Raw genomic sequence first — 20,619 nt, forward strand, 5'->3', positions numbered from 1 at the left:
CAGATGACTCACTAGTAAACAGGAGAGCTGCGAATAAGCTCACAATGCAGAATGCGGGAGCAGGCCAAGGCAAAGATGCTAATGGATGCTAGCCGTGCAATGGGGAGTCACAAGGACACTTCATCCAGAAAGCACTTCCGAGCCACAGGAATGTCACTAACTTCTCCCTGAATCCTACCTTACAAAGATATACACAGCTAGGAAGCTGTACTAAAATATAACTACTGTGAAACCAGCAGCAATGGCATTAATCTACATTTGTACATGCTTTCCTTTAAAATAACTGGCACATGTTGCAAGTTCTCAAGAAGGTGATATTTTGGTTACAGCTGCAGACTTTTCACCAGTTAAGTTTCCAATGTGAAATTGTACCCTTTCCCGCCTTCCAGGCAATAGAAGTTCTTAATCGGAAATAAATCAGGATTTCCTAATAATAGTGTGAAAATTGGGAGAAATAGCAACTATTATATGTATCTGCTTTGAATACTACTCTTTGAACACTATATTATATGTATCTGCTTTGAATACTACTCTTTGAACACTATTTGGAATACTATGTGAAAATATACAGAAGTGATTTTTGCCTTCAAAATTGTAAGAAGGGTATTTCCTCCCTTAGAACTTCCACTCTTGGGAGTTCCTTCTCATTTCCCTTTAATAAATCAATATTCTCTTTGATCCAAAGAAATTAATAAAATTAAACCTTTATGAACATTTAAAATGCCACCAGCTACATTTGATGATAAAGAGCTAATTGCCACATGATAGTCCTTGATAAGGGCTATATGGCCAGAGGAACAAAAGGAATTCTGCTCAGAGTGATTAAAAAACATATAACCAACAGAGGCGAGCATGAAGTGGGGTGAGTAGCTGGGAATGACAACCCCAGAGAGGAGAAGAAAGGAAGGAAGAGGACAGAGTAAAAGGAAGGCAAACACACAAAAGTGAAACTGTGGAGGGGGGAAGAGAGGGGGCGGTCTACATCCGTCTTCTGCAACAAGACTTTCCCAATGAATTTGCGGAAAAGCTGGCTTCTAAGGGCCCCTGTGCCTTCAGTGACAAAAACAGGGGCTTAGTAACCTGCAAAGAGCTCTGGACACATGCAGGATCCTATTCTTATTGGAGCCACTTCAAGTCAAAGGTCCCTGGAAATGTTATAACGTGCATGAGTTGACTTGACTAACAGAGAACTCGAAGGGTGGGCCAGATGTCAGAAACAGCAGGTACAACTTTTGTAAGTATACATGTTCAGATCCAAGGTGATGATGTACAGGACAGACGTGCCACATACAGTTGAAATCGGAAGAGTATTAAAGTGACCAAAGGAATGTAAAGAAAATGTAACTACCTCAGACAAATCTCACTATTTCCTTTAATTGAAACAAATCCTTGCCTATATAGACTAAGTAAAAAATGAAAATAAAGTTTTAGAGGTGCCGAGTAACGCATCACTCAAACATATTTACAAAACATGTGCTGAAATAACAGTTTTCAATAAGCACTATTTTTGGATGTGCCTAATGGCTAGAACAGTCTTGTTGTAAAGAACACACTGTACTGACTGAGCAGCTGACAGACATTGTTAATAGTAATTTCAGGAAGATGAGGAGAGAACAATTTTCACGTCCCTGAAATGTGCAAGCTAGTCCAATAAGCCCTTCTGAAACACAGGCTGAAAAAGGCATCCGCCACTAGAACTTCTCACACCGAGTTACAGACTCGGGCAAGTAAGTGCTAAGGAAGATACATGCACAACTCCTGTCGAGTCGTGAGACCTTCAGCCAACATTGACCCTCCAGACAGAAAAGGAAGATACATGCACAACTCCTGTCGAGTCGTGAGACCTTCAGCCAACATTGACCCTCCAGACAGAAAAGGGGTCTATCAAGGCACCGATAACTAAGATAAATATCATTATTAACACACCTAATACACCCAACCCAATATTGATCTTCCTTGCTTCACAAGTCAATTATTAGGCTCGTATTATGCCAGGCTTAAAACAAAATAAAACTGCCTTTTCTTCTAAAGACTAGGTAACGAATCTGAGGTGAACCACTCCTCGTACATTCGTTTCTTTAATTTGTCCTCATTTTTCACCTAGAGAGTCAATAAAAAACAAAAAAAGCTGTAACTGATAGTGTGTAGGTAGTTCAGTGGTAATGCACCTGCCTGAGACATATGAGGCCTTGGCATTGGTCTTACCACTGAAAAGAAGTATCTATTGCTCCTGTGAACATCACATCATTTGGTGGAGATGAGATGAGAGATATCACCCATACAGAGGTCATTATATGTTAGGGTGGCAAACCCCAAAATTTTGATCTATTAATTTCAAACAGTGCCACAATATAAACATTAGTTTTCATATTAAACACTAATAAAGTATTTGTTTTACATAGCACTCAAAACCAAAACCTTCACACAATTATGGTTCCTGAGAAACCACTGCAAATGCAATCTCAAGAGATTCCCTGAGAATCCCCTACAACGCTGCTTACTACCTAAGGCGTGAGTGTGTACTCCCAGGAACACGTGTACAGCAAAAAGCCTAGGATGTGATGACAACCTCTCCCCTTGGAGCAAAGGGACAGTTCACTGAAGGCCCAATAATGTCTCTTGCCAGGGCAAAGATCATCAGTATCAAAGCCTCTGTCCTTTGGATTGAAGATCCTCCATGGACCAGGTCAGGGTGCTGTCACCTGTGCTTCACACTGTGCTAAAGGAGCTGGGGCAGAGACTCAGAACAACTGGCACATGCTTAGTACGGCAACTAACAGAGAGTCCTAATTTCCTGACCTAGGATTTCCCTACCTTTTGCTTGTACATGAAAATGTCACAAGTAAACGTAAACTCTGGGGTCCTTGGCAGTATATTTTTACAGTCTGAAACCCTAAAACTTCACCTGGAAATAACCCTCTAGTGTGTACATATCTGTTTATGTGTTGTGACAGACAATGTCAGATAGCACCACACCTTCTCAATCCCTGCTTGCTGTCTTCCCCTACTGTGGAGGTGGAAATTTAATTTTGCAGTAGAATACGCTTTTCATATTTGTGCTGCTCTTGGGGTGTCCTCCCCCTTCCTCTAATCTGTGGCCTGGGGGGGGGTGCAGTCAAATCAAGAATTCTTTAGTCAGGAGGGGAAGAGAAAGGCAAAACTCAGCCTTCAAGGAAGGGAATTACAGAGCCAGACAGCAAGCATAGACTTCAATTACATAAACAACTGTCAATTAGGTATTACTAGTCGCCATTCATTTTTCTAACTGTGGTGACACACTCTCAGTCTCTGTTGATAAAACAGCTTTTAATAGCTTCATGTCCAAAACCCAGCTCAGCATACCAGCAGCTGGCCAACTACAACCCGCGGGCAAAACTCAGCCTGGCACGTTTTCTTTGTAAATAAGGATTTAGTAGACCATAGTCAGGCCAATTAATTTACACACATTTCCTTCCTAGACCAAAGGCAAAGCTGACTGGTTCCCCAAAACAAGGTCTAACATACTTACTATGTGGCTCAACCATTTCTGCAGCCCTGACTCAAGCCACTTATAGAAACAGTTGTTTACTCTCACTTAACATCTCTAAACCGATTACCTATAACAAGACTTGAGATTGTACACAGTATAACGCTTTGTGTTTTAATATTAAAGAGAGGAAATGGATGTGTCTGCCATCTACCTGAAAAATGCTTCCTATTTCTTTTATTAGAAAAGCAAATAACTTTGCACACAGATTTAATGATATAAGTCATAGTTGCTTATTTTAATTAGCTCTCTAGCATTTATCAAGAGATGAAAAAAACAAACAGGGATTCTTAATCAAGAATAATCACAGCTGTTAATATTATAACTTTTAATTATACATGCAGATATTTCTAAAACTCTTTAAAAGTAGAGGTGACATTTAAACATTAAAACTAATGTATGTGTCAATATATGAAACTTTATTATCGATCAGCATTGATTTCATCACATTTTTCAACATATGCATGGTAAACAATCAATTCAACATTCATCCTAACATAAGCCTGATTCTAAAAACTACAAAATTCACCTAGCCTTACAAGCCTTTCCAAAAAGAATTTCAAGTCACTATGTCTGACATATCATATGAAGCAAAGTATTTCACACTTTAATGACACTCTAATTAAGAGTTTTAGGTTTCTTCCCCTGTGTAGTACAAATTTACACTTCCATATCTGGGGACTATTAAAGAGTTGAACCGTATCCTCTAAGGAGATGAGGGGCATTCTAGGCTCTATGACTGTACTTGGAAATAGTGTCTTTGTGGATGTAGCAAATTTAAGGTGGGTTATTAGGGTGGCTCTCAAACACACATTGACTGGTGACCTTTTGAGGAAAAGGTTTGGATGGAGAATAAGTTAAGGGATGGTGAAGGGGAAGGGGGAAGAGAGAGAGGAAGAAAGATGAAGGAGACACCGTACATGACAGATGATGGAGACTGGGACTGGAGTACTGCTTCCACATGCCCAGGAAGACCAGGGCCACCAGAATGTACAAGAGGTCATGCCCTCCCTGTAGTGGTGCCCAGAGCAAGCCCCTGCAGATGCTTTGCTTTCAGTTTCAGCCTCCGGAAGTGGAAGAGAAGCAGAATCTCTTGCTTGAGCCATCCAGGTAGTTGCGCTTTGGTTTGGCAGTTGGGAGAAATGAATGGCACTGCATATGTGTGGCTGCTTGTGTAAGTGCTGTAGCAGAACCGGGATCAGGTATTGTGGACAACACAGGTCAGTAAGACATCTGAACATCATTCAATTTAATCTGGTCCTCACTGTTCTGCCCAACAGGATGAGCTTCTGCTCTTACTTTTTAATCTTTAACAAAGAGTCCTTTTGGTAATGACCTCCTCTGTGTACCTTGCCGAAATGAGAACAGCCATAAACTAGTAATATACGTATGTATGTATGTATGTATGTATACACAAACAAGAACTCAATCCCAAACAATGATATTAGGTGGACTAAAAAATCTTGAAAGTTGATTCAGAAAACTAAAGGAGTTTTACTGCACAGCAGATAGCTCTGAGATGTATTCAAGCTACACTGTCCCCAATTAGTGCAGAATGTTAATCCCTTTGGATTCCTGGAAACTATACTTCATTGTTAAATCACTGAAAAGCTAGAGTCGTCTAGGGGCTATAGTATTATCACCGTGAGCTTGTCTGCTTTCTAAACAGACTTAAATTAGCTTTGTAAGAAACTGCCAAAGGAGCTTCCTCTAACTAAATAACAAATCTGCCACTTGAAAGACATCATTCATCAACCTTCTTTGTGGGAGTGTTGTTATTATGAAACCAAAAACAAGCATTCTTTCCTAAGTGCTTCTAGATTTTAATTATCAAATCTGAACGTCACCAGATATTTACCAGCAGGAAAACATCAATTTTAATAAGCTGCCTTAAGACTGAAAAACATAAAAGGTAATCAACCATGAAGCCAAGTTCAGTGGAGTCTTGTTTGTTTATTGTCTTACTGCTTAATGGATATCTAGGGAATTTATAAACATTTAATAAACTGGAATCTGCAGGGTCAATGCCCCGATTTAAAAAATCCAGATGTGTGTAAAATATAATCTGACTTGGAAGATATGAAAATAAGTTGCAAAACAACGGTAAGGAACCAGGAATTAAACGCTGAATGCTATTAGTTTAGTGGTGAAATAAAATAAACCGAATAAGCAACAGATACATGGATTACATGCAAATATTTTATTAAAAATTTTAAGGAGAATTCTTTCAAAATAACAGCTGAATAATTTTCTGTTCCTTTATCTGTTGAAAAAGGGGTACAAATGAAATAACTTGCTACAAACTGGACAGTTTCCTTTTTCATTTGAGCACAAATCAACTATCAACTAAAAATGTACTTTGCATCTAGTAAACAAACAGGGGCCAAACACACAGGGCCATAAAATCTGTATCAGTTGAGGGTCTGCAGGCTCTCCTGTCCACTCTAACAGTCTCTCATTGTTTAACTCCAAAAGCATTTGTCCAAATAACTTTCTGGTGACCCCTATGTTAATGATGTGTTAAAGAAACGATTCCCTTCATTTTCAAGGCCTAAGACTTCTCTAAAGAAGTCTATTCATAACTTCTCAAATGCATGAAATATTCTTATTGGGAACAAATAAAACTTTACTTTACTCATTTACAGTTAATCAACTCTAGAAATATGCTTAAGTTTCTTAAAGAATAAAACTCTATTATCTAGTAGGCAGACATATTCCATATAGAATATTAATGTTTTAATTATCTAGTGTTGCATTTTAAAAGACAAAATGCCTAGGATGCAGACAAAATATATACAAAATTTAAATAATAAATGTATTAAAATATTGATGTTCAAAAATAAATTTGTAGGCTATTTTGTTTCACTTATATTTTTGCTTGCAATTTATATCTCTTTTCCTCATGAACTCAAAAAGGCTATAATTTTTACTATTAGGAGGTAGAAAAGAGAGTTTATTTAAATAAATATAACCATTCCCTTTCATGCGGTTCTGTTAAATATTTAACAGAAAGGAAGGCATTTGATACCAGTACAATTGATCCTCCTGCCTCAGCCGGTGCAGTAGTAGAATTTGGGTCACCATGCCTGACCAACATTTAAACATAATACACATCATGATTGGAGGGTTGGAAGGGCTGTTTTGTTTTGGTTTTTTTTTCTGTTTTTTTTTTTAATTCAACTTTTAACTTAACGATGTCTCTTCAAATAGCAGTTCCAAAATTTTCTGGATAACTAACTATCTCAGCTATCACAGCCTGGGTATAGGGCAGTCATAACAGGCCCATGAGGGGAAGGGTATTCATTAACAAAGCCTTTTCCTTTGCCCTCAGTGAACAACAAAAATCTGCCTGATGTTGCTGCAGTTTCCAATCAAGGCTAGCCTCTGAAAGGATTACATTCTCTGTGCTGAAATACACTCCCATTAAACCTTAACAAACACGCACATTATTATGTGCAACATGATAATACTGATCTCTCCTATACAAGCACTTGCTCCATTTTCACCGAAAGCTGATTTGCCTTCTACAACATTGGTGCACAAAGAAATGAATGAGGGGCTTTAAAATGACATTAATAAGACACCATCTACATTGTCTCTGTGTGCCTTTTACAGCTGCTATTTTCTCCACAGACAGACTTTCAAATGCAGAGCTATGTTTCTTTACCTCGGTTAACTTTGGGTTTTGTTTCAGAAGCAAAGCATGTGGGAGGGAAGGGCTCACTGAGGCAGTTCCTGAGAACATGCTCGTAGGCCATCCTATGTGATTGTCCAATACCAGGCTGTGGACAGAAGCTGATTAATGTTTACTGTGAAAGATAAAATTTACTATGAAAACAGTCAACTAGAGAAACTGCCAGTAAAAAATCACAGAAGAAAAGCAGGAATTACCCTCAGTTCTATGCAACATTTTCCTCCAAATGCCAACCTGAGAGTGTCTCCTTTTCCCATCCTCCAAGTAGGCTTCTCTATGTGTCCCACTATGCACACTCACGTGCAATCTGGGTGTCACACATCACATAATTCTTCCCAGGAACAACCGCTCAGAATGAGTTCAACACCCAGCTGAAGATACATCAACTTAACCCAAGGTGAGGCGCATTGTTTTCTCTAATACATAAGTAAATGGCACACGGGAAAAGTGACACAAAAGTGTGTGACTGTATTAGTCAAGCCCCATGACTCCCATTGTCCCCCAAGCCTGCTCGTGCCTCTCCACTGTCAGAAACCATTACTCTGCCAATTTGTAAGGCAACGGGTTTTCACTGTGCCTTAAATGTCTATTTTGATACCAAATATATTTACCTAGCTCTAATTTCTAACTAACTTCATCTATAATAGTAAGCAAGAAATACAATGAAAGCTGTTTGCTTATTTTACATTTATTTGGTCTACATATTTTACACTGAACGCATATCACATTAGCATGAAATTGCTTTAACAATTCAAGCCACTTGTTCTTTAGCAGGCAACTGGGACAGCTCCAATTTCAGAACCGATACCCAAAGTTTTCTGTTTTTATTTACATTTAATTTTAAAATAAAGCAAGAAAGAAGTACATTATTGACATATCGGCTACATGGACATCAAACATTTTGACACACACACACACACACACACACACTCATCCAACACAATTTTGCAGTACTGGATAAGTTGTCGACTATTTCTGTTGCTGTTCTTCATTATAACTAAATAATATTTCTGTGCTCAGTGAGCCAATGCAGAACCAAAGAAAAGACAGTTTAGAGGACTTATATGATTTCCAATAACCAGTATGTCTGACATGATCAGTGGTCATTCTACTGAACAGCATATTCAGTAGCCAAACTTTCATAAGAACATTCTCAGACATTTCTGTAAGGTTCTACACAGCAAAAAGCCACAGGGCTTCATGTGTTGTTGGAGACTGTTGGAGTTACAGCAGATGACAACTGATATTTAGATCCCAACCCACCCGATCCTCTGGTGGAGGAGAATCCCATCAGACTCAAGAAACTGTTGTTCCTCTCTGTAATTTCACATGTGCAAAAGCAGCTATGGTGTCTCCCCAATACCTGCACCATAGTGTATAATCTCATGTGACATGTATATGTAATCTCATGATTGCACCTCCATCTTATGGGCACATATATCTCTGGGTGACTAGGAAGATAGCTTCTCACTAAGCTGTATAATTTTGATATGTAGAAAATATACCAGAGCCGGGAGCAGCACTCGGGAGGCAGAGGCAGGAGGATCTCTGTAAGTTTGAGACCAACTACAGAGTGAGCTCCAGGACAGCCTCCAAAGCTACAGAGAAACCCTGTATCAAAAACAAACAAACAAACAAACAACAAAAAAGAAAATGTACTAGAATTTGCTTCATAACTAGATCTATTGTTCCATGAGGACTGTAAGATACTTAAAAGCCTGCTTTGTTTCCTTTCTCAAACTAATGTAAGTCTCTCCAGCACAAGTTATACACAATTAGCTCATTTTTACCTTAGGGCAAGTACAAACTAGACTGAATGTTCCTGTATATGGATCATAAGTTAAAAACTTTACAGATATACACAGGTCAGAGTTGCATATGTCTACCAAGGCTATTAACACGAAGCAACCTAAAAAATCAGGTCAATTCTTTGCTTGCCAAGTCTAGCTGATAAGACCTGACTTTGCAGATCTCTCTGAACCTTGTCTCACCCAGGCACTATGCTCCTGGCCTCTGGTCAGTCTTACACCTAGAACCTTGAAACCATGAATTGCCATGGTAAATGGTTTTGTTCCTTATCGTTTACCCAAGGAATGTGCTATGACCAATGAGATATAACTCTTGTAACTCTTTTTCTTATTGCCTCAAGTATCCTGGAAAAAAATGTATTTAAGCTAAGTGAACAGAGAAACAAGGGAGAATTGGAACAGAAAATTAAAACAAAGGAGAATTAGAAATTAGAAGGAATTAGAAACTCAGAATAAAGAACATGACTCAAAGAGCACATTTGTATAAATTTATTCTGAACTCCTCAGATTAGAAAACCCTAAATCCAGTTTCTCTTGAGGTTACTAAAAATGTTCAATAATACACCTCAAATAAATTTGCATTTAGACTCCATGGATGCTCAGCAGCGAATGTGCACTATTATATGACTGGGAGAGAAACACAAATCAGAAGTCTACGCCCTTGGTACCTATGTTAATAGTAGATTATAAATCATCATTTGACAATTATCTAGCACAGAATTCGTACTTTTAAAAAAGTTGGCTATAGACCAATAGAGAGAAGTCACAAATGACAGTAAAGTCCAACAAAGGAATATGCATACAAACTTCTATATTTCCTCATACAGTTGACTTTTAAGACAGAATAATTAAATTTACTTGGATACTTAAACCATAGGTACAAATGCAGTTTACACAGTTGCCTAATCATGACCAAACAGTCTTATGGGACCTATCATTATCTATGGGACACTACAAATAACAAAAAAGCTGTTATATGTGTTTTACATTTTTTTGGACAAAAAGGGACTGGGATTGACATGTGAAACAAGCTTGTTTCTAACCGAAAGGAAAAAAAAAAGAAACACACACACAAAAGACTTGTGGATGTGCTAAAATTCAATTGCAATGCCCCTTTCTAATGTGCTTGAACATTTTTTAGACTTATTTTATTTTATAGATATGAGGAGTTTTTACCTGTGTGTATAAAGGTGCACCATGTGTGTGTTCAGTGCCTGCAGAGGCTGGAAGATGGTATTTGGTCCTCTGGAACTAGAGTTAGGAATGGCTGTGAGTCACCTTGTAGATGATAAGAACTAAACTCTAGTCCTCTGAAAGAGAAAAAGTGTTCTTAACCACTGAGACATCTCTCCAGCCTCTTGCTAAAGGATTTTGTATCAGCTAAGTTGTGATGGTTTTGATAGGTAAAGTCATGGATGAATTTAGTCTTGATTTGGTTGTGTTTAAGAAAGACAGAGTGATTTATAGACTCATGAACTCATTGAAAACAGTGATTTATATATAATGTCATATGTTATTTTATATTAGACACCAAATCTTTATTTCCCAAAGTACTCTAAGTTAGACATATATTGTGAGTTTAAAGAACTTGGGGATTGATAAAGTCAAAGACTTATAGGAGTTCCTAAAGCTAAATGAATACATCATTTGCTTCTTGAAATGGAAGACTTGGATGCCTATGTCTCAAGGAATTTGGCCAAAGTACTAAAATAAATAATAATAGTCATCTAAAAAAAAGGTGCAAATACAAAACAGTCAATATAGTCAATTATAAAATGTCTTTTTAGTTAGAAAATACTTCAAGTTTCTTTAGAGGACATAAAAGTGGGATACAAGTTTACCATATCAATCTTATATCCAGCAAAAACACTACTTCTACTCAAAGTGCTACCTGAGAATCACACATTTTGTTGGCATCCTGATATTAAAAGGTGACTTAACTAGCATGCCAAGAACTCTGAGGTTAAATCTGAATATGAATTATAATGGCATCTGTAAAAAGCAATTTAGTTTTTTGTTTGTGTGCTTTTTTTGTTTTGTTGTTGTTTTACATATAAATACTATGTAAACATTAAGGTTTCTATATCAACATCTGAATTTCAAGATCTTGGGCCATCTTTTAAAGTCTGTAAGAATAACAATCCCTGTGGGCTTTCTCTACCTTATTGTTGGAACCTTGGAGCAATTCAAAGTCTCATTGAAGAATGTGGAGAGTTTTGAGCTTTAAAACTAAAAGGCAACCAGGAAAATCACTGCCCTCAAGATATATAAACTATCTTCCAAGAACATTAAGTGAAGAACCCCCAGAGTTACATAATCAGTTATACTCTATTGGGTAAACTAGGGCTGTGAATAAGTTAGAAAGCACTTGGAATAAACACTGATGTTGAAAGACCCCTACCTAGGACCCCCTAGGAAAAGAAAAGCAAGGCCAGGCCGTTGCCTAATGAAAGAAACCCAGACCAGGTGTTTCACCCTCAAAACAGGATGTCTGTGATCACTATAGCAGTCATGGGACCCGGATAATAATTGCTGAAGCGTGCTGGGAACTTTCATATGACAATACTAGAAAACCTAGTCCTTGGCAACTACCCTGGCCCCCAATTGTGTCTGATCACTGTAGCAATCATAGGACCCGGATACTAATTGTTGAAGCATGCCGGGGTCTTTCATGTAGGAAACCTAGTCCTTGGCAACTACCCCTGCCCCCCCAGATGATCTCAGCCCATGCTTCAGTAGCCAATGAAATATCTGTTGCTATGCTGATACTTATGTAATCATTAAAACTCCATAAATAGTGTACTCCCTACAAGCTCGGTATGCTCTGCACCCGAGTTGCAGTAGCATCCGCAGGCACCTGTGTACTCAATAAATCACCTCTTGCATTTGCAGCCAGTGGTCTGGCCCCAGTTCTTGGGCAGAGGGTTCGGTTCAGTGCCCGGCGCTTTGATGCCGAGGTTTTTCAATGTCACTTTACCTTTGGCAGAGGGCTTTGTTATGCTTGAATTTGGTGGTTTTACATGTTCTGTGTATTTGTCTGGCCAGCTTTCACAAACAATTCCAGAGCCTCCATACCAAGACAACTACATTTTCCATTATATAACCCTAAACCATCTCAAACCAAATGAGGTTACATTTTCTGGTATAAAAGAAACATTGCAGGGCTGGAGAGATGGCTCAGAGGTTAAGAGCACTATTTGCTCTTCCTGAGGTCCTGAGTTCAATTCCCAGCAACCACATGGTGGCTCACAGCCATCTATAATGAGATTTGATGTAAACATGCTAGAACACTGTATACATAATAAGTAAATCTTAAAAAAAAAAAAGAAAAGAAAAGCTGGGCGTTGGTGGTGCACGCCTTTAATCCCAGCACTCGGGAGGCAGAGGCAGGAGGATCTCTGTGAGTTCAAGGCCATTCTGGCCTACAGAGTGAGTTCCAGGAGAGCCTCCAAAACAATACAGAGAAACCCTGTCTCGAAAAACCAAAAAAGAAAGAAAGGAAAGAAGGAAGGAAGGAAGGAAGGAAGGAACACTACATGTTTTTTAGAAGTTTTCCTAATTCAAGGAACTCAAATTCAGAGAGGTAAATGAATTCAACCAATGCTAAGACATTGTGTATCTTAATTCATACTATACTTTTCCTATCAGTGAATATTTTGGGTAAACTTAAGGTAGCTCAGAAAAGGGACAGACTATCAGTTCCCTTATCTAGCTTAAGATATCTTGAAATGGGAAACTTAAAGAGCCAGACAACAAACATCAATGCACTCATAAAGCATCCTGGCTATACTGGGCGGTGGTACACATTTAATCTCAGCACTGGGAAGGCAGAGGCAGGCAGATCTCTGTGAGTTTGAGGCCAGCCTGGCCTACAGAGGGACTTCCAGGACAGTCAGAATTGTTTTATAAAGAAAACTTGTCTCAGAACACACACACACACACACACACACACACACACACACACACACACACACGCACGCACGCACGCACGCACGCATGCGCGCAAAAGATCCTGCCATAGGCACCCAGTGTCCTGTTTTAAGTAAATACTTAGCTACTGGCAGGTCTGAAGGTTACTGAGACTCCTATCTCAGAATCAGAAGCTTGAATACCAGAAACTGCAATTGGAGGACTTAACTGGTCAGAAAAAAATGTGATCTGATTCCCATGTCTAGACATAAGTGGAGACAAGACGATCTAAACAGTCACCAAAACCTTATGACCTTATGACTGCTGTCTAGTTAGGAAAACTTCTGGTAAAGAAAGGACATGGTATTGCCCCCCCCACCCCTTAACTGGGCCTGTCAATAATCTGTCAAACTCCCCTCAGAAAAACCATCAGCTCTAGAAACTTTGAGAACTAATATAAAGTCTACCTAAGAATATAAGCTGGCATAATGATCACTTTGACTACTGGCCCAACTCATCCGTTGAGAGTGTCCTACTTTTCTCTGTAAATAGACTCTGTCTTCTACACTACACTCTGTGTGTCTGGACTCATCAGTAGATCTCACAAGGACTGGGAAAGTCAAAATGATTATCCTGGTAGCATAAGAATGTGGAGGCAGGGGATCAATAGTTCAAGGCAAGGCATGAATGAATGAATGAATAGAAAGTTTGAGGCTGGGGCAGGAGAGATAGCTCTGCAATTAAGAGCACTGACTACTTTTCCAGGAAACCCAGGTTTAATTCCCAGCACACATATGGCAGTACACAACTATCTGTAACTCTAGTTCCAGGGTATTGGACACCTTCATACAGACAGGCAGGCAAAACATCAATGAACACAAAAATAAAAATGGAAAACTAAAATTAAAAAAAGAAAGTTTGAGGCCATCCCAGGATACATGAGATCTTGTCTTTGAAACAGGTAGAGAAGTGGGGGGGGGGGGCAGGGGCAGAGGCACACAGAGAGCATAGACAGAACATAGTCACAAAGTGAGGACCGAACTAATATCCTATCAGCCTTTCCCTAGCCAGTTTCTCATTTAATGGTCAACATATGGAGACTGAAGCAACATCTACTCAAAGCCACTGCACCAACAGATTGGAAATGGATCGAAAGTACAGTATCCCCCATATCCGATGCTCATGTAGATAAACATCAAGGAAATCTCTCTCATTACTGGTTAGAATGAAAAATAATACAGTAACTATAAAACTTTAGAATATACAAAGTTAAACATAGGCAAGTCATGTAATCTTACAAACATGCTCCTATTTTCCCAGATGAATTGAATGTCCTGAAGCAGTTTCAACAGAGTTGCACAAGTTTAGGCAATCAAGGTACCCTTCAACATGACAGTGGGTATAAAAACAAAGTGTGATATAAGCATACAACGGCTTATTCTATGAAATGAAACAGTGAGCTATGGAGCTATAAAAAGACATTAGGAGTCCAGTCTGAAAAGTTACATACCGCACAGTGACTAGCCTGAGCTTGAACATAGAGCATTTTTTCATTTTGGTTGTAATCTTTAGCCTTAACAACTGAGTCATTCTCCCTTGGCATGGGGGCGGGGGTCAAGGAGTGGGGTAATAGGAAGAAGAAGGTTAGCTGAAGATGGGATGGTAGTAAAACAGCTTCAGAGCCATCACCCACACTGGGGTGGGACTTCGCAGTGATGCTCTTATGATTGCTATCACCCAACCTCTACACATAACACCAGTAATCACAGTGGTTTACCAAGCTGGACTTAGGTGGAATTGTTGCCTTGTTCTGCCAGTGGCCTATCTGGGTAGAAGAGGGGCTTGTTCATATGTCTTGAGGAAAATCCATACAAAAGATATAAACTAGAGAAGACTACTTGTCTGGGAGGAAGGACAATGAACCAATGTGAGTGGTCTTCCTGTGAAACTCACACTACTCTATCAACAGTAGTCTATAGAAAATCAAGAACACTGACTCAGGTTCCGCTTTCCACCTAAACTTACATAATGTGAAAAGTAAACACACGAGGAAATGACATAGACCCCCAAACATAGGCATGACATTTCTGCTCACTCTTGAGATAAAAAGCAACATAAAGAACAAGAGACGTCTGAAGTGTGCTCACCTGTCCTGCGACTGTTCTTCGTACATTCTCTCCTTGCCTTCTTTAAAGAGCCGGATGGCTCGCTTTGACTTCTTCATTAGACTATCAATGTAGATTTTAAAATACTCGTTCTCGCTCAGTTGAACAAGCTTCTGGTTGTCATCATATTTACTCAATATAAGTCGCAAGTGTTGATACGTATCAGGTAAAATATCAAGTATATACGGTGGGCTATTTTTCAACTGAAGTTTGGGGTTTTGGCACAGTCTTACCTAAAAACAAAGAAATAAAATATTTTATGAGAACTGTAATATTTTCTCTCTTGAAAAATGATAAATAAATAGAACTATGTCCCCTTTCTTTTCTACAGTGTAATCTGTGCTCTGAATTACTGAATCAGTTTACAAAGCACCAACAAATATTTTTCTCTAACAACAATCAAAGTCTATTCTCTTATGTCACACAGCTCTCCTTTATCATCACATCCTCATGTCAACTCTGGACGTTTTGATTATCTTTTCTACAATGTCGTCATGGATAGAATTTAACAGAGCTCTAGTATCCTGCTCAAAGATCGCCTTATAATGTCAATATTCTCCTTTTTAATGAAAGCAGGCAAAGATGAATAGCTAATTTTAATATGCTATTTTTCTCAATTAAATTCCTGGTTCAAGCTATTTCGCAGACTTTAATTAATATTTTGATGCATTGTTTCTGAACCTGGAGAATTTTGAACAGATATGTAGCTTTAACAACCAAGCTATTAAGCAGTTAAACAGGTGTTGTGTCTAAACAAGTCTTTCCCCCTCAGTGTCTACCAGGACTATAAACATGTGACGTCTATCGTTCAGTCATTGCACCAGGTGCCACCCAGTCACTGGAGCATTCAAGAGTAAGTGCTGCTGCAGAACTGAAAATACTTTCTACCAGAAAAAAAGAAGTGGTCATTCAAATCTACACTGCATTTGCTTTCACATGTTAATATGACTTAGCCATTAAAAAAAAAAGACCACTTCATTCTGTCCCTATGACTAGGGTATGGGGAACCCATTAATTCATTTATTTTAAGAAGATCTCTGGGAATTGCATGATGCTTTACTAAGCAGTACTCATGACATTCGAATGTCCACCTCAGGAGGATCTGTTGTCAGTGTATCACGGCACACCCTGAGTCCCTCATGTGTGTTCTTCTTCTAGTTTTTATGCACACTTTGTTTTTATAAAAGATTTTGAAACGAGGTATTTTAAAAGCAATAAATGAACAATCCTGTCATCTTCCTTTTCATCATACTGAATCACATTTGGGTGGCATTGGTGTGGCCAAAGAACATTTCTGGAACCTGGCTGATGGACACTGAGTTGGTAAGACATTTAGTATGGGTTTAGAGGGTTTATATGCAAAGCGTACAGTCACTTCCATAAATAGTAAAATTATGGTTGGCAGTCTGAAATAAACCAGACAGAGAAAAATACTGTGTGATCTCATTTATATACAGAATCTAAAACTGAAGAAGTGAAATGAGTAGAAACAAGTTGAATAATAGCTATGAAGGACGGGGAGAAGAGGGGGAGGTAGGTCAAGGGTCACAACGAGAAGTGAAGGAAGATGAGCGAGGGTAGAAATCTAACATAAAGTGCAGGGACCACAGTTACACTGCCACCTTTGCACACTGAAAAGGCTACAATAAAGCATTGCAGACACGCTTACTGCAAAACAAAGCGGACCTGTTCATTCACTGGATACACTGCCTCTTTCTCTTCACAGGTCTATCAAAACATTGTGCCAGAACCTTAAAGACACATAATTTTTCAAGAACGGAATATGCTTTTTTTAAAGTATGGCTTCAGGAACACACAAGTATCATAGAATTGACTATCCTGCCACGGAGGTAGGGAGGCTCACTTTAAAATAGATCCAAGTGGCCTCATGGAAGCCACGCTGGAAGCGCATGTAGGTAACAGGAGAGGCTGAGAGCAAGAGACGGTGTGTGAGACAGTAGTGCAGATATGTTCATCAACATGTGCAGTCCTTTCACTTTTTAATTTGCTCTTCTTCTTTTACTCTAAGGAAAATTCTCCTTCCTGATTAAGCTTATACAGCAATGTAGTAGGGACCCTCCAAATGACAATGGTTTCAGGTCTCACAAAACATACCTGCTTCTGAACACACACAAAAATGCTGTGACAAACAGAAAACGGGTGAACCGTAATAATTTCAGGAAGCACAAACACAAGTAAAAATCTGTCAGCAATCAAGGAAATAAACCACCTGTGAAAATACCATGATATACATACATATATACACAAACATATACACATGCATGCACACACACACACACACACACACACACACACACACACACACACGGGGTTTTTTTAATTTGTTTGTTTCTGAGACAGGGTTTCTCTATATAATAGCCCTGGCTGTCCTTGACATCGCTTTGTAAACCAGGCTGGCCTTGAACTCACAGAGATCCTCCTGCCTCTTCCTGCTCTGGCTGGGATTAAAGGTGTGCCCCACCACACCCAGCTCAATCACATACTTTTTTTGTAAGAAGAAAACTCTGGCTTCAACTGCCTGGCATCAACCTTTAACCAAACCAGTTCTCACAGTGATACATTTCCTATTTCTCCTACTGTGTACAGTGCCTAAGACAGAAGATTTCAGCACATACATACAGCTAATAAATACACAGGTTTAATTGATGGGTAAGAGTAAGTGTGCACACACACACTTTGTGTAAATGGTTTGACTGCATAATTTGCTTAATTTTCATAACTGAGTCCTACAGCTATACAATTGGCAGCCCAAGGGTAAGGGTTTAATTGAAATATAAAAATGCTACCTTAATCCTCAAGAGATTCCTTGGCAAGGGTCAGATGAAATCCCCCCTATTAAATAATATCAAGTCTTTGTGCAGTGAAAGGGCTGACAGAGTTTACACATATAACAAAGAGGAAGCTCACACTGACATGACCATGGGCCATATGTCAATGATATACACAGCCAGGACACAGCTTTTCAATTATCTGTTGATTTACTTTTTAATATAAATATAGTGTGTGTGTGTGTGTGTGTGTGTGTGTCTGTCTGTCTGTCTGTGTGAATGTGCAATGGTATGTGTGTGGAAGTCAAGAGAACAACTTGACAGAACCAGTTCTCTCCACCATGTGGGTTCAGGGATAGAATTCAGGTCACCTACTTAGCTGCCAGCATCTTTACCCACTGAGCCACATCTTACCAGCTCGAGTTTTTCAATTCTCTAAAGCTACCATGAGCACACATGAATTTCAAGCTCTTACAATAGACACGGCTGAATATTAGGAACATGTCCTTGTGAAACGTCACAGACTGATAAATTATTAACTTTTAAAGGGAGGACAGGGCAGCTTCAAATTCATTTGTTCCATTCGTTAAATTGCTAACTACTTGATGAAAAATATCACTTACTTTTTTAGACATTCCAATTAATTGTTTTTTAGTAGATACATTTCCATTTTGTGGATATCCAATTTACTATGCTTTACATGACATTTTTCTCACTTGCATTTTTTTTTAAAATTGTAATTTCATGTGGAAAACACACTGCTTGATTAAAGGACAAAACCCTCTGAATAACTTCCATATATCAGGTACTGAGCTATGTGCCAGGAAATTAAGGATGAGTAGAACATACTTCCTGCCTTAAGGAGTCTGGCAAAGGAGACCTTCTTCTATATAATTAACTTAGGAGCAATGTGATTCCTGCTGGAAGGGATCTTAGAAAAGATCTCATCCAATCCATTCATTACCAGATTTAAAAAGCTAAGAACTATAAAGATTAAGGGACAATTAAAAAACCATCAATTCAACACAAGAGCCTGAATCTTCTGAATCTCAGGCCCCTGCATCTTCTGGACCTTGGGTCCCTCATCATCTGTATCACAACTGAATTAGAATGAGGCTTATAATTAATGATTCCCTTCTACACTTCCCTTCCCACTTTTATTTTATTACATTTGTAAATTTACATGAACTTCAAGGTCCATTTGTTAATTCAAAACAAGTAAGCATATATGCCAGGCACTGTTTGGGGCAGAAGGAGTACAAAGGATTAAGTCACAGACATGTCCTCGTGGAGTTTTCCTGAGAAAAAGGATGGTGGTGTAAGAAAGAATTACAGAAGCCGGGCGGTGGTGGCGCATGCCTTTAATCCCAGCACTCGGGAGGCAGAGGCAGGCGGATCTCTGTGAGTTCAAGGCCAGGCTGGACCGACAGCCTCGAAAACAATACAGAGAAACCCTGTCTCGTAAAAAAACCAAAAAAGAAAGAATTACAGAATTCAGAACTGTGATGAAGTACAAACACAGCTCTTAGAGGAGAAAAAAAGCAGCTAAGACACATTCCCAAGAGCATCAAGAAAAGCACACCTAAGTTTGCATAAAGGAATATTCCAGGTAAGTCATTATGCAAAGGCTTAAGAGACACCTGGATAAAGACAGGGAGGGGTTCCTGCAGTTGTGCTAAAGGGTGGGAACACAGGAAGGCTGTTGAGTACATGGTACAGAAGACTAAAAGAGGCTGGGATCTGTGTGTATCAGGACTGCATGCCACAATGTCTTCAGAGTTTGCACAGAAGGTAGGACTGGTGGAGTTGAGCCTTTGATTGTGCAGTTCATCAGCTGGATTACTACTAAACTCAGTGATTTATGACCGCTCCTGCCCAAAATGAATAATCCTACCTCAAGACTATGACTTCTAGGCAGGTCAAATTCAATTCCAGTAGATAAATATTTATTAAGTGCTTGCTATGAGCAGGGCACTACAAAGCCAGGGAAAGAAAAATAGCTTTTCTAAAAACAGTGTATTAAGGACAGGGAGAGGGGACACACACACACACACACACACACACACACACACACACACACACACACACACAGAACGAAGTTTACCACAAGGTTAAAGCTCTTCTACAAATACCTAGGCTGCACCTACAATGAGAGCAGGGGCTATACAAATGAGCTTTCACAAAGAAATATACCACATTATGCTATGCAATGAAGGACATTTTGGGGAACTGACTGATAACTAATGGAATTGGTTAACACGATCGCTCCTCTTTTGAGCCAGAAAAAGAAAAAGAAAGAAAAATCAGGTTTAGAATTAGGCTGAAAAACACCATGTTAGATATTGACCCCAGGGTTTCTGGAGGGGGTATTGGGGGAGAGGTTGGTGGAACGGAATGGGAGGAGGGAAGGGAAAGGGAGAGGGACCTGGAATTGACAAGTGAAGCAACCTTGTTTCTAATTTAAATTTAAAAATAAAAATTAAAAAACAAAACAAAGTACTGAAACATAAAACAGGAAAAATAAAACCCTGAAAATCCACAAAAATCAGCTTTCTCATTGTGACATTGCAGTCGTTTTTTTTTTTTTTTTTTTTTTTTGGTTTTTCCAGACAGGGTTTCTCTGTATTGTTTTGGAGGCTGTCCTTGAACTCGCTCTGTAGACCAAGCTGGTCTCCAACGTCCTTGAACTTGCTCTGTAGACCAGGCTGGTCTCCAACTCACAGAGATC

The 20,619-nt window shown here is 39.1% G+C and overlaps 1 protein-coding gene across 7 annotated transcripts in view; it reads right to left on the reverse strand.

Annotated features, from left to right (window-relative positions):
* The window catches only part of Cblb (Cbl proto-oncogene B), a 178,716-nt gene that overhangs the window by 148,234 nt on the left and 9,863 nt on the right, over positions 1-20,619 (reverse strand). For all 7 annotated transcript variants that reach the window (XM_040750712.1, XM_040750711.1, XM_040750710.1 and 4 more), the window contains exon 3: positions 15,085-15,335. In XM_040750712.1, the coding sequence (XP_040606646.1) occupies positions 15,085-15,335 (251 nt within the window). The remainder of the gene's footprint in view (positions 1-15,084; positions 15,336-20,619) is intronic.

The sequence above is a fragment of the Mesocricetus auratus genome, unplaced genomic scaffold (assembly GCF_017639785.1).
Source record: "Mesocricetus auratus isolate SY011 unplaced genomic scaffold, BCM_Maur_2.0 Super-Scaffold_100008, whole genome shotgun sequence".
NCBI lineage: Eukaryota > Metazoa > Chordata > Mammalia > Rodentia > Cricetidae > Mesocricetus > Mesocricetus auratus.